Consider the following 13,844-nt stretch of genomic DNA (forward strand, 5'->3'; position numbering starts at 1 on the left):
GTTCGAATTTTCTTCAGAGGTAAACAAGGGAGATATATCTTTCAGGAAAATAAAATACAACCTATTTAGAAACTTTGTACGAGGAAATATCATAGCGATAATTAAGGCTTTACTTTGCCTTCGAAATACTCCCTGCTGCGACCTCCAAAAAGTAGGCAACATATTTATTCAGCTAACAGGACAAACTGGGAATATTTATTGCCTATAATTGGTTCAAAAGAGCACACACAACATCCTAGGGTTAATGACAGCACATTTTTCTTCGCCTCGATTTCCTTTCCTTTCCCCTCGTTTTCTCACTCAGGCTTCTATATGTTTGTATAAGAGCTTAGATGTCGAGGGTAAATAAAATGCGTACAGCATTCACGCTCTCCATATTAATTCTTTAAGCCCAAAAAAAAAAAATAAACAAAGAAAGAAAGAAGTTTGACGGCATTACAAACTCTTATACTGGTTCGAGCAAACAAGAGCGAACCGTGAAGCTATTAGAGTCAGACTTGAGGTTTCAACTTCAAACCGGGTTTAATTGACGTCACATCGAACTAGGAAAAATGATTAGGGGTAAAGAAAATAAATGTTTAAAGGTATTTAATGTTAACATAATTTATTTACAAGAACATATAATATGATATGAACATCAGTGTCTTACCTAAATTTATCAACAATGATGACTTGAGTTCATAGGTTTTAAAAAAAAAGGAAGGAAACTATTTCCAGGAAGCACAAGTTGCAGTTTGCAATTGAATTATAGGATCGAATCGGAATTATATTGATATTTATGGATAATCTTTATATGACAATTTCTTCGACAAATCAAAGTTTAAAATACTCATAACTCAGCTAAAACAGCATTAATTTTAATTCGGAAACCATTCCTATGTTAGTTTTTGCATACTCAATTTAAGATTTAAAAAAATTCAAAATTTTATCAATTTTTAACAATTTTAACGATAAACCCCTTTTAAAAATGAGAACATTATTTTAAAAGTTTATTTTTTGTCCGGATATGGTTAAACCGACTCGGCTATTGATGCTGATCAAGATTATATATGATTTATAGGGTCGGACAAAGATAATCCCGCAAGGGCTTAAATAGTTGCAAGTTTCCAAATTATAAATGTATAAATTACCCTAGGCAAAGATTGTAAATAATATAAAAGCCTTTTGTAGGGATATATAATCATGAATACATTATTGGCAAAGCCTTAATAACATTATAAAAGCTGTAATATATGAAACTAAAAAGAAATATTATTCAAAAAGTTGGCGCCAAAAAAAGCTTCGAGCCCGCCAACTTGAAAATCGGTCGTATATATGTATATATATCGTGCTGATCAGCTGGTCGAACGCAACACCTCGCAACATCGAGCTCGAACACCAGAACTACTCGAGCCAAGTGTCGACGCTCCTCAAACTCATTCTCTTAGCGAGTGCGGATGTGAGTTGTTTGGTCTTTTCCTGTTTGTTCGAAAATACTCAGTTTATTCAAAACACATTTATTTAATTACAGAGGAAATCGACAAACTTTTACAAAACCCAGCCAAGTGTTTAAAGAAGCAACTGCAAAATGTGCAAGTGCCTAGCCGGAAATGTGGCCTGCTGGTGAGTTCAATTAATTGGTGGAGCATCATTAAACTTCAGAATGTAAAGTACAAAAGATGCGTATATACATTCGTATAATATATTATATTAAAGCGAACCGTAACCGAACATAAATAGATCGGGACTCGTGAGTAAGACAGCTCCGGCCAGATAAGAAAGTGTGCAACCACCTGATAACTCTATTTAGCTTCTATTTAAATATATATAAAGCCAAGTGCGGCAAGATCTCTGGGTACACACCCATAAAGTTCCCTAGGGAGCTGCTTCTGTGTATAGTACTTTTCTCTATATTTATATACATATATATTAATATCGTTGTAAAGAGAGCATTGTAAATTTAAAGCGGAAGCAGAACTGTGAGAAAACTGGAAATACGATGTGCAAAATTCCCGCTTGAATCTCTTATACATATCGGTAGGTAGGGAGCGATACAGGTTTCCATATCAAAACAATGAGAGCACAGGTAAACAAACTGCATGAGAATCCGTGCTGAGAAGCATTTTACCTGAAAGAGTTTCCACTTTCGATGCGGTTCAACTGTATGGGTAAAATGTATCATCGCTTAAGCTGGCAGAATAAATTACTTAATTGTCTGCGGTATCATACGCACACTGACTGCGATAGAACTTAGTATATATTTGTACATGACATGCAACGTGGATTCCTATGAAGTCTACTACTTATTATTCCAACTCATGCTTCCCTAAGGCACTCAATTATATATGTATGTGGCGGTTCATATTCGCGCACAGTGGCCACAATTGAAAGAACCGCATATTTGCGTATCTATTAGATACAAAACAGCGATGAGGGCATGTTGGAAAGAACGCTGTGTGCGACGCGTCGCATTAGTTCCTTTATTTGTGTACCAGCTGGCTCCAGAAGGTCCTGGCTCCGCTGAGGCGAGACGGAATTATTCCTTGAATACACATATCTACCCCCAGGAATCTCCCCTCTCTTCCGCCATCCGGTGCTTTTGGCCAACAACAAGAGTTCGTCGTCAGTCTGTCGCCGGTTTCGCATTTCCGTTGGAATGATATGACATGCCAGCTCTTAGCCCTGAGAACATAGTTGGTAACTAACTGGCTTCTAGCTACTGACGGGGTGGAAATTTAATTACGAGTATTATTTGGGGTGCATTTTTATGAGACCCAACATTTCATGCGTAATTAATTTAGAGGTCTTGCATCATTCGGATGTTATACTTTCCCTTTTCTATTGTCATGAAAAATGATACTAATGACCAGTTAAAAATTAATTGTGAGGAAATTTATTAGGAGTTTGTTGCTCTATTTAAAATTATAAATGAGAATGAGCGATGCCAAATACCGCTTTACCATCTGCAGAGGATGATCTCATTGGAACGCAATTTATTTCCACACATTGAAAGAATTTATTTCAATCTGAGAATGCAAAACTAAATGAAAACTTTTATTTATCTTGGACTTGCTTTAATTTCAGCTGCTTCAACTGTGCCCTAAGTGTGCTCATTTCAATCATCAGTACCTTCCTGGTGGTCATCATTGTGGTCGGTTTGGCCGTCTACTTTATTTATTACTACGAGAAGGAGGACGATGTCACCAAGCTCACGAACAAAGTAACCGACAACATCCAGTCCGGATTTGATAAAATAAAAGATGCCCTAAGCAAATAAGAAAAACTAATACGGTAATATACTAATTAACCAACTAACTAATTAATATATTAATGAGCCTTTACTTTCAGATAAGTTTACATCCATAAATGTTCCAAGCTATGCATGATTCCATCGATCCAGATTAAATGCCACCAATTTACATAAACAAACACCGCCGGAGCCTTGAAGAGGACGATAATTGTTACAACTTTTTCAGTACAAGTACAAATAAAATGTTATAACGCCCTCTTAATTCTAAATATTATTGTGAATCTCCAACTAAAACAGAATGTTCCAACGCAAAACAATTTTACAATTAAACTATTTATGATATTTAAATGCAAAACATACAACTTTAAATTCTGCCAAGGTTTTCTTTAATAAAAAAAAAATTTGAATAAACAACTTGCATTTTAATTATAAATAAATCTATATTTTTTCTGGCAAAGGGAGAGATTAAAGCACTTTCTTGGGAATTAATTGTGTAAGTAAACTGACCTTTCCGATAAGCGGAAGTCAAGCCATTGTGGCTTCCTAATAAACAATATATATTTGAATTTCTTAGGTGCTCATTCAATAAACACACATCTGCTTATCTTACTATTAATTTACAGCCTCATGGCTACTTACAAAATGTGTAAACAAAGCCCCAGTTTATGTAAACCATTCTTTGCCCATGTCCGACAAGATAAGAGAGGAAAAAGTATACAAAGAAAATTAATTTCATATTTCCAGACATCAAGCTCTGCAACGTCGGATACTCTCGGCGGCCCTTCAATGCCGAAGATGTTACCTCCTCGTTCGGACAATCTCCAATAAAATCGATATATTCAGAGCCATTTTGAAGGCATCGACTCGATGAACTTCTACCAGGCTCCCATAAAGCACAGAAACACTGCCAATTGTTCGACGACTTCGATTGGATCCAAATCAGCCCCTTCATCGCTCCGAAATGGAAACTCAACACGACGGAACGGGGGAGTGGGAAATTCAACATGGTGGAGCAATGGAGCAACATGGAGGGGAAATGAGAGCTTATGACAAAGGATAGATACTTTTCACGCTTTTCCACCGGAGTGGCAACAGACAAAATAAACCGGTTAAATTTAAATGAACAAAAGGACCTTTGAAAAAAGGAACATTTTAAATAAATTTTTTTTAAAGGTTCCAATAAAATAAATAACAATTTTAAATTAAAAGTGTGGCCGAATAGTTGGAATATAATTTTCCTAAGTTAAAAAAACGCTTTAAAAACATTTAGTTGAAATACTAAAATCAAAATCCAGCAAAACCGGCTGATAAAAATAAATGTAAACAAATTCTTAAAAAAAAAAATGAAATGAATCGATCTGAGGTAGACTTCCAGGATGACTACGAACACCCAGAGGGTATAGAGTACATATTGGAATCGGTATTAATGCCCAACGATGGAAGTGTGGAGTTTCAACGCCTGGAAGAGGAGTACAATTCCGTGCTCCTGAACCCATGTCAATGCAAAGAATCCTGCGACAGTAAAGAAACCTGTTCACATGGCGGTCAATACAAGTACAGCCCAGATGGAAAGGAGTTGCTCCTTTGGAACAGCGAGCACTATCCCAAACCAGTCATCGAATGCAATCCCTTATGCGAGTGTAGTAAAAACTCCTGTTCCAATCGTCTCGTGCAATATGGACCAAGAAGGAATCTGGAAGTCTTTGATTCTCCGATTTACGGATCCAAAGGACTACGAAGTGGAGTAAATATTCCTAGCGGGGCCTTCATCAGCGAATATGCCGGCGAACTATTAACCACAGTCGAAGCAAAACGACGTCTGGAAGCAAATGAGGCACTCGGCCTTATGAACTATATCCTGGTCCTAAATGAATACTCCAGCGATGAGAAGCAACAGGTGACTATTGTGGACCCCTCTCGTCGCGGGAACATTGGACGCTATCTAAACCACAGCTGTGAACCCAACTGCCATATAGCAGCGGTACGAATAGATTGTCCCATACCGAAAATAGGTGAGTTTATTTAGTTTTTCTCCAATTACTGGATTAAGCGTTTCCCAAATCAACAGGCATCTTTGCTACCCGCGATATTAAGGCCCAGGAGGAGTTGTGCTTTCATTACGGAGGAGAGGGGCAGTATATGAAAACGAAAAATGGAAAGACTTGCCTTTGCTCTGCTCCAAATTGCACGGGTTACATGCCAAACACTGCAATTGATTAAGAAATACGTTAAACATAGTTAAAGAATGATAAAGACAATAAGTTACCTCTCATAGTTTGTTGGGCACTTGATCCTCTGGCAGCTTCTCTTTTATCCATTTATCCAGATCCGTAAGAGATGCAGTTTTCAGTTCATGCAGTGTGTTTTTCAGCGGATGGAATGTGCCCTCTACGCCGAGATTTTTCAGATTATCGAAAGTCTCCATACCCCAGTCTGGAGGTACAAGCGTATCCCGCTCTCCGTGAAACATGCGCAGCTCGGGCAATGCACTGCCTTCCGGGCGATCTTGCAGGGACTCGTACACAACAGATCCGCGATTGAGGAAGGAAGAATGGGCAAAAACACCAGCCAATTCGGGTTTCAGATGATAGCCCGTATGCAGGGCCACGGCTCCGCCCATGGAGAAGCCTCCCACAACGATCCTGTTCAGTGGTATCCCGCTGGCCACCTCATCCTCGATCAGCTGATTGATGGAATCATAGCACTGCGACATGCTCCTCTTGTGTTCTCCGGCGGCTATGTTGATGGACTTGCGATCGAACCAAACGTTGGACAACTCACCGTCCATCGGGGTGTACTTTTGGAGCGGTGCGGTGGGATAAATGATTTTGATGTGCGGATACTCCAGATTCCGGCCGAGCACGAAGCGCACCCATTCCAGGACCCCGGGGCCAGTGTCCCCTGATCCGTGGAAGAATATCACGGAGGCGGTGTGTCTTCCAGTGGCATTTACCGTCTTCAAGGCGAGTTTCATCTTTAATTCACCTTTGGAGCTTTCAATATTACACGAAACCGAATAAATAATATTATCAAAGGGCATTAGTGTGACCAGATGGGAAAAATCTTGAAGCTATGGAATTTCTAACTTTGTTTAGCATTTTTCCACTATGTATACAAAGCTATTTTCTTTGATTAAATTAATACTTTAATTTGATTTGTTAAATAAGGTATATTTTTTAAGTTTAGATGTGATTTATTTTTATTTTTAAATATATTTCAACTATCTGGCAGCGCTCTAAGTCACACATGTAAACACGTTCGCGTTTTCCAACACAGTTCCGTTTACCTGAAAGTGAAGAAGAAAAATCGGAGTGGCAAGTGGCAAAAATAAATAAATAAAGTTGTGAGTAGCTATAAATAAAGCATATAAAGTGCAATCTAAATAGTTTAATGTAAATACGGCAAGTTAACTTAACAATTTCAAAGTTTTTTGTGACCTGAAGGCCAATATTTACCTGCAAATGTGCGTGCATTTATCGTTAATCTTCGAGTGAAAACTTCAATGAAACAAAGGGCCATTTACGTTGCACTTCCCAGTCTATATACTTGGTTTTAGGGCTGCGATTGTGAAAGCACTTACAAATCTTGAAATGTGTGGCGAAACAGTGTAAATATTGAGGCTGGAAATTGCGCAAATCTTTTGCAACAAAGTATCTTTTGGCCTTCCTGCTTCCCATTTATGTATCAGCTGTTCCGCACATGGTGTGAGAATCCCTAAATATGTACATATGTACAAATGTACATGTGGCTGTGAATATGTAAATAGTCGTGTATATAGAAATGATTACAAGTGGGAGCGAGACAAAAAGTTGACTGTGTAAGTGAGTAATATTTGTTTATGCTGGATGCAAAGTTCAACGGTACCTTCACCCGCACTCACACACGGCCGCTCGCCGATTACGCTATTTGTTTTCACCTACACAAAACCATTCAAATGTGTGAATACATTGCGAACGTGTAAGGTTTTGCCTCCTCAGCGTGATTCGGCAATATTCCGCCCAGTTTCTGCCTTTATCATTCCATTCCATTCCCACAAAGTCAGCGTCACTTTACGCGGAAATTTTAAAACCGCAAAATGTGTGATAAAGAAAAGAGGGAATTTGGTAATCCCGCGGCTTGAATCTCGCTGAAGCGCGTAAAGATAGATTTACAAGACTGCGGCTTTCGGGGGAAACCCCCGATCAGTGTTATCAGCGCAGCTGTGTTTTCAAGTTAAATACAATGTTATCAACTTGTAGATTGAGATACAAAAAACCTAGAGATAAATCCACTGATAAATATAGTTGGGCTTTATAAATCAAACACATTGATAACATATTTTTAGGATCTTGTTTTTTATATACCCTTGCAGGGTTTTATAATTTTAGTCAAATGCTTGTATTGTATTTCCGACCCCAGAAATCATAAATACATATTTTCATCAGCATCTATAACAGAGTCGATCTAGACAAGTCTGGCAATTCATTTGCAAACTGCGGGGGGATATAAATTTGAATTATTTTTTAATCCTCTTTTAATCAGTATTTAAATTTGCTTTTATTTTATTTATATTAAATATATAGTAAATCTTTTCAAATATTTATATATTATCGTTTTATTTTCACGATTATTCGTAAATTATGAGTTATCATTACGTTGTCAGGTAGGAATTGATTTGGTAAATCGATTATCAATTTATAAGTGTAAAAAGTGGGTGTGTTTTACGACCAATAGTGCCATAAACTTGTGAAATCCAACCATGATAAGTTCAAATTTACTGACTCAAAATGCTAGGTAACAATGATTAATCAGATTTATATTTATACAGTGACACCACTTTTAGGGCGTCAGATAATATCCCAAAAATATTAACGAAAATAATTAGTTTCATTCGATTTCTGAGTAATTTAAATCACAAAATTCTTCTAATAAAATATTTGGAATATGCAAAATGTATTTAATGTTGAAATACTTAATTTAATAAGAATATTTTCTATAAATATGAAATATTTGCGGCTAAAACACGACTTGGAAAATTAACCAAAAAACATTTCTGATTATAAGCTGGATGACTGAGCAAATGTACATCGCACATTAACATATAGAGTGCTTAATTTTATTATTATTTTCTTCTATTGAGCTGTTTATTTCGATGGACTTTGAACATGTTAAAGCTACACTTTCAAATGAAACGAAATTCCGGGGGCTTGAATGACGTGCAAACAATATTATTTGGAAACTAAAATTATCAGTATTATAGTTATGGAAATTCTAATTTTTCCATAAACCTGCTGAGCCGGTTAACCAATTCCCACAATGAGGGGAAAATCATCGCAGCGTTTTGTTTACAAAAAAATCACCAAGTTGTGAACATCATCGTTACCGGGCTTGAAAAGCGTTCGTAAAACATTCGTTCATTCATGGTATGACTTTTTATCGCCCCGAAAAAGAAGGAGTATGTTCACCTGTAAGCGGCAAGGGTGCCGAAGAGCCGAGTCACATGTAAGCATGATAACGCTGTTCATAACGCAACTCTCGCCCACAAGCCATCTGAGAGATAAGTCGTCCGCTCCATGGTGCTGCTCTGGGCCCGGCAGTGGCTCCCGATGGGTGAACGGACCACCGCCTGGCAGTCAGTTGACGGGCTCTCTCCACGGCGCACGCATGATCGCCGGACCGGATTTACGGCGCAGCAGCTGATCGCTCGCTTTCGATTTCTCAGTGTGTCTTTGTTCCACTTTGTTTGGAATTATCTGGCGCGGAGTGTGTGTCCATAAGCACGTCCATATACGGGGCAAATACCCGTAATTGTTATTGTTACAAACATTATCTCTTGTGGAGTGAATTTTAAAAAGAAAACATTAAAAGGAATCGTGAAAATGGCAACTCAAATGCAAACACAAATGCAGTATGAGAGTCATATCTCATCGCCAACATATCAAATGAATAGTCGTCTTCAAGAAGGTTGGTTTTCTTTATATTCCTGCAGGGGTTTTTATACCCTTGCCAGGGTATAATAATTCTAGTCAGAATCTTGTATCGATGTGAAGGAGTCATTTCCGACCCTATAAATCATATATATTCTTAATCAGCATAAAAAACCGAGTCGATCTAGCCATCTTCGAACGAAAAGAAAAATTTACCAATTTACCATCGTTAAAAATATAAAAAAAAATTGCAAAAAAAAAAAATAAAATTTAACAGAGTATGCAGATTTATTATTCTAACAAAAACTGGCATAGGACTGCTTTCCGATTTAAAATTAATGAATTTTTGACTTAGTTATTGATTTCTTAAAACTTTGATTTGTGAAAACAGTCGTCATATAATCCATAAATAAATATTCGATTCGATCCTATTATTTTAATCCAAATTGCTAGGATATATAAATGCTTCATAAAGTCAGTTTTCTTTTTTTTAATTAATCTGTTAAGGTTTTATATTCGGTTAAAAGAGACTGCCTGATAATATATTATGTTCCAGTTCATTTATTTACAATATTTAATACAGTTTTTCTTCAGTTTAAAATAGTTTTCCATTTCTTTAACCTTTTCATGTTGATAAGTAAAACACCTGAGTGTAATTATTGCATTTTCAAAAAGTTCAATGTAACTTTTCTACACCTTTAACATAATTAAAGGTACTTAAAAAAATAGTGTGGTAATTAATAGGTTAAAATCTGCTTAGAACAGTTGCCCTTAAGCTCCCAGAAGGTTAAGGTCTTTTTTTTCGATCATTACGTTGGGTCTACAGTTCAATTCGCAACAAGTTTGCCAGATAATTTCGTTACTCGCGCTTTTGGGAGAAAAAAACCACTGATCATGACTGTGCACAATGCGAATCAAGTTCTCTGGCCGCTTCCACAGTCTAAAACAGCCCACAATGATTGGCGAAAATGTTTGAAATGTTTCTAGATTGTTGTACAGTGAACTCACTCGAAGTGGAACGTGAGGTGTTAAGAATAATTAAGGGAAAGGAAAGGTTTATATAAGTTTTATATACATAATTGCCACTTGACGCTCGTGAATTAATTTGTATTTTTCTTGTTAGTTGAATGTGGCTTTTTATATTCAGATAACAGATATCAGTAGGGAGAAACTAGTTTTGCGTTGACAATAAAAAATCCGGTTGTACTTTCCAGTAGCTGATCAAATAATATTCATCAAAGGGTAATCAGTAATAATAAATTATAATATTTACTTACTAGTTTTTAATAAATATAAAGCAACTAATCTAGTTCTAGAAAGTATTCAAAGATTTGTTTTCTCGTATCTCTTCGCTTAGCTATCTTAGATATGCATAGAATACTACGTCATTTCAAACATGGTGGCTTTGGTCTTGGAAGTGCCTTCTTGTATTTGTTTATATTTTTGCAAATTCATACCAGATTAGATAACATAATAGAATATATAGACTTAACTGATTGGCGATCTATTTGCGATGAATGGGGTACAAGGGTTATAGGGCTGGCTTTTGAAGTGTCGTGGTTACGGAAACTATTGGGAAAAAATATGTGCATTAAGCTCAATGATTAAAGCTCATTAGCACAATGTTGTAGCATATAATTGAATGAATATTCAGTGACCTGACAAATAGTCATGGTATTTAATTATAAATATACATTTATGGCTATATATATTACCTGTTTAATATAGTACTTCATCAAAAATTAACCTACTTCCCTTTTCCCATAGAGGCTGAGATGAACAACCATGCAGAAAGTTGTTCCACCTCGTCGTTCGGGCGGTGCGGATCGACGCACTCGCAGATCGATGACCACGATGCCACGGATGATGACATGACCTTCTGCATGTCCAATTACGCCAAGGAGGCCTTGAAGATGATGTTCATGATGCGATCCCACGGCATGCTCACGGATGTGGTGCTCGAGGTGAAGAAGGAGCTCTTCCCCGCTCACAAGGTTGTGCTGTCCGCAGCGTCGCCATACTTCAAGGCCATGTTCACGGGCGGACTCAAGGAATCAGAGATGTCGCGCGTCCAGCTACAGGGGGTAAGTAGAGCTCAAGCGACGCCCTCAATTGGTTGGTTTAATGGATGAACAGTTCGTCCGTTTCCCACTTACAGGTCTGTCCCACGGCCATGTCACGCATCCTGTACTTCATGTACACCGGCCAGATCCGTGTGACTGAGGTGACGGTGTGCCAGCTCCTGCCAGCTGCAACCATGTTCCAAGTGCCAAACGTAATTGACGCCTGCTGTGCCTTCCTGGAGCGCCAGTTGGATCCCACAAATGCCATTGGCATTGCCAACTTTGCCGAGCAGCATGGTTGTGTGGATCTGCAAAAGAAGGCGAATGTGTTTATTGAACGAAACTTTACACAGGTGAGGAAACTATACCTATAGTTCTGTTCCGCTTACTACAATATCCATTGTCTTTTGCAGGTGTGCCAAGAAGAGGAGTTCCTCCAACTGACGGCCTATCAGTTGATAGCCCTCATCCGTAGGGATGAGTTGAATGTTCAGGAGGAGCGAGAGGTCTATAATGCAGTGCTCAAATGGGTGAAATACGACGAGGACAATCGCCACTGCAAGATGGAGCACATTCTGGGCGCTGTGCGCTGTCAGTTCTTAACGCCCAACTTCCTAAAGGAGCAGATGAAAAACTGCGACGTTCTGCGTAAGGTTCCCGCCTGCCGCGAGTATTTGGCCAAAATCTTCAAGGACTTGACGCTGCACAAATGTCCGGGTGTAAAGGAACGGACACCCAATACCACTCGCATGATCTTTGTGGCCGGTGGCTTCTTCCGCCACTCGCTGGACATACTGGAAGCCTACAATGTGGACGACAAGACGTGGACAACGTTATCAAATCTACGCATTCCCAGATCTGGTTTGGGTGCCGCCTTTCTCAAGGGCAAGTTCTATGCGGTCGGCGGACGAAATAACAACATTGGCTCCTCCTACGACTCCGATTGGGTGGATCGTTATAGTGCCGTCAGCGAGACGTGGCGTCCCTGTGCACCCATGTCCGTACCCCGACATCGCGTTGGCGTTGCGGTCATGGACGAACTCATGTACGCCGTGGGCGGGTCCGCAGGCATGGAGTACCACAACACTGTGGAATTGTACGTATTGAAAATGAAAATACATTAGCAAATTTATATTAAGATTATCTCGCATTGTAGCTATGATCCCGATATGGATCGCTGGACACTTGTGCAGCCGATGCATTCCAAACGCTTGGGCGTAGGTGTGGTAGTGGTCAATCGTCTACTTTATGCCATTGGCGGCTTCGATGGAAACGAGCGTTTGGGCAGCGTGGAGTGCTACCATCCGGAGAACAATGAGTGGAGTTTCTTGCCACCCCTTCAAACCGGTCGCAGCGGAGCGGGTAAGCATGACAAGCGCTCTCTTATCATTACTCCTGCTAAATTCAGATTTAATTACAATCAGGCGTGGCGGCAATTAACCAATACATCTACGTGGTCGGCGGCTTCGATGGCACCCGACAGCTGGCCACAGTTGAGCGCTACGATACGGACAACGAGACCTGGGACATGGTTGCGCCTATTCAGATCGCCCGCAGTGCTCTGTCGCTGACACCGCTGGACGGCAAGCTGTACGCCATTGGTGGATTCGATGGCAACAATTTCCTGTCCATCGTGGAGGTTTACGATCCGAGGACAAATACATGGGTAAAGGGAACGCCACTGAAGTCGGGACGCTCCGGTCATGCCTCGGCGGTTATCTATCAGCCCGCGTGTGCCACCACATTTATGGACTACGAGGAGAGCGAGGACACGACGGGACGGGACGGAAGCCATGATGATGGAAGGTCTGGGGACTCGTCGTCACAAGATCCGAACAGCAGTAGGAGTCCACACTCGTACTCGGGAAATGCGCCCAACATTCAGTTCCATACGTCCTTCGGCATGAGTGGCTGCAATAAATGCGACTCCGAGATAAAACAAGAAGTCACTGCAGACACGAGAAATTTTCAAATTCCTGCCATTAAAAGTGAGGAGGAGCTGAGCAATACCCTGTGTCCCTGGTCCAGAATGCAGCGTAAATTTCGAAGGACCCCACCACTGTCATTCACCGATAGCGAAAACAACACAACAGATTTAACACACAAATTCGATAGAGCGCGGAAAAAGTGCATACTAAGCACAGCGGCGAAAGTGATACATAACCACATCGAAGGCCGCCTGCGGAAACTGGCGGCGGCCACATGACAATACGAATCCGATCCATACGCTTAGCCACAACCAAAACATCATTCATTGTACAAAGCCTGTCCGCATCCCTCAGAATTCCATGTTGAGAAGCAGCATTCCATTGAAATATCGCCAAAGTGTTCATTCGCTGGTTGATATTTATGAACGTGTAGTCAAAACAGATTTTATGGCATCCATAACATTAACTGACGCTCGTCAGCACATTTTTTAAAGATTGATTAGGGTTAATAGTTAATTAGTGGAAGGAATGAAGGAAAGTGTGTCGTCTTTTATGTATAACTGATAACTTGCATATTGTACTTTTTTTTAGAATAGGTTCAAAGGAATTACTTGCATCCATATAGTAATTTATACAAAACGCAATACATTTAAGATAAATAAATGAGAAAAAACTATTTTACAAAACTTACAAACATGTGTTTAAAATGGGAAGAAAG

General features: G+C 39.4%; 4 protein-coding genes across 8 annotated transcripts; 3 read left to right on the forward strand and 1 right to left on the reverse strand.

Moving 5' to 3' along the window:
• Window positions 1-1,366: 1,366 nt before the first annotated feature.
• LOC110191188 (uncharacterized) lies at window positions 1,367-3,640 on the forward strand. Its single transcript, XM_020961956.2, has 4 exons — window positions 1,367-1,438; window positions 1,511-1,602; window positions 3,064-3,270; window positions 3,328-3,640. The coding sequence occupies exons 2-3, from the start codon at window positions 1,568-1,570 to the stop codon at window positions 3,254-3,256; spliced, it is 228 nt and encodes a 75-aa protein (XP_020817615.2). The 5' UTR covers window positions 1,367-1,438; window positions 1,511-1,567; the 3' UTR covers window positions 3,257-3,270; window positions 3,328-3,640.
• A 69-nt stretch (window positions 3,641-3,709) lies between these two features.
• On the forward strand, window positions 3,710-5,503 carry LOC110191434 (putative histone-lysine N-methyltransferase set-23). The gene is made up of 2 exons (XM_020962291.2): window positions 3,710-5,241; window positions 5,298-5,503. Exons 1-2 carry the CDS (start codon window positions 4,578-4,580, stop codon window positions 5,447-5,449), a joined length of 816 nt encoding a protein of 271 aa, XP_020817950.2. The 5' UTR covers window positions 3,710-4,577; the 3' UTR covers window positions 5,450-5,503.
• LOC110191057 (lysophospholipase-like protein 1) lies at window positions 5,230-7,217 on the reverse strand. The gene is made up of 3 exons (XM_020961786.2): window positions 6,685-7,217; window positions 5,496-6,515; window positions 5,230-5,435 (listed from the first exon to the last, which is right to left on the reverse strand). Exon 2 carries the CDS (start codon window positions 6,267-6,269, stop codon window positions 5,499-5,501), a length of 771 nt encoding a protein of 256 aa, XP_020817445.2. The 5' UTR covers window positions 6,270-6,515; window positions 6,685-7,217; the 3' UTR covers window positions 5,230-5,435; window positions 5,496-5,498.
• On the forward strand, window positions 6,473-13,820 carry Keap1 (kelch like ECH associated protein 1). 5 transcript variants are annotated; one of them, XM_020958178.2, is made up of 6 exons: window positions 6,473-6,572; window positions 10,903-11,219; window positions 11,294-11,551; window positions 11,612-12,294; window positions 12,355-12,560; window positions 12,623-13,820. In XM_020958178.2, the coding sequence occupies exons 2-6, from the start codon at window positions 10,911-10,913 to the stop codon at window positions 13,402-13,404; spliced, it is 2,238 nt and encodes a 745-aa protein (XP_020813837.2). In that variant the 5' UTR covers window positions 6,473-6,572; window positions 10,903-10,910; the 3' UTR covers window positions 13,405-13,820. The 5 variants fall into 5 exon arrangements, with proteins under 5 accessions (XP_020813837.2, XP_020813845.2, XP_086697127.1 ...); XM_020958186.2 differs by having other exon boundaries at window positions 6,493-6,572; window positions 11,272-11,551; XM_086841001.1 differs by having other exon boundaries at window positions 6,514-7,046.
• The last annotated feature ends 24 nt before the right edge of the window (window positions 13,821-13,844 follow it).

The sequence above is a fragment of the Drosophila serrata genome, unplaced genomic scaffold (genome assembly GCF_035046125.1).
Source record: "Drosophila serrata isolate PLE 108 unplaced genomic scaffold, ASM3504612v1 contig_382, whole genome shotgun sequence".
NCBI classification, from domain to species: Eukaryota; Metazoa; Arthropoda; class Insecta; order Diptera; family Drosophilidae; genus Drosophila; species Drosophila serrata.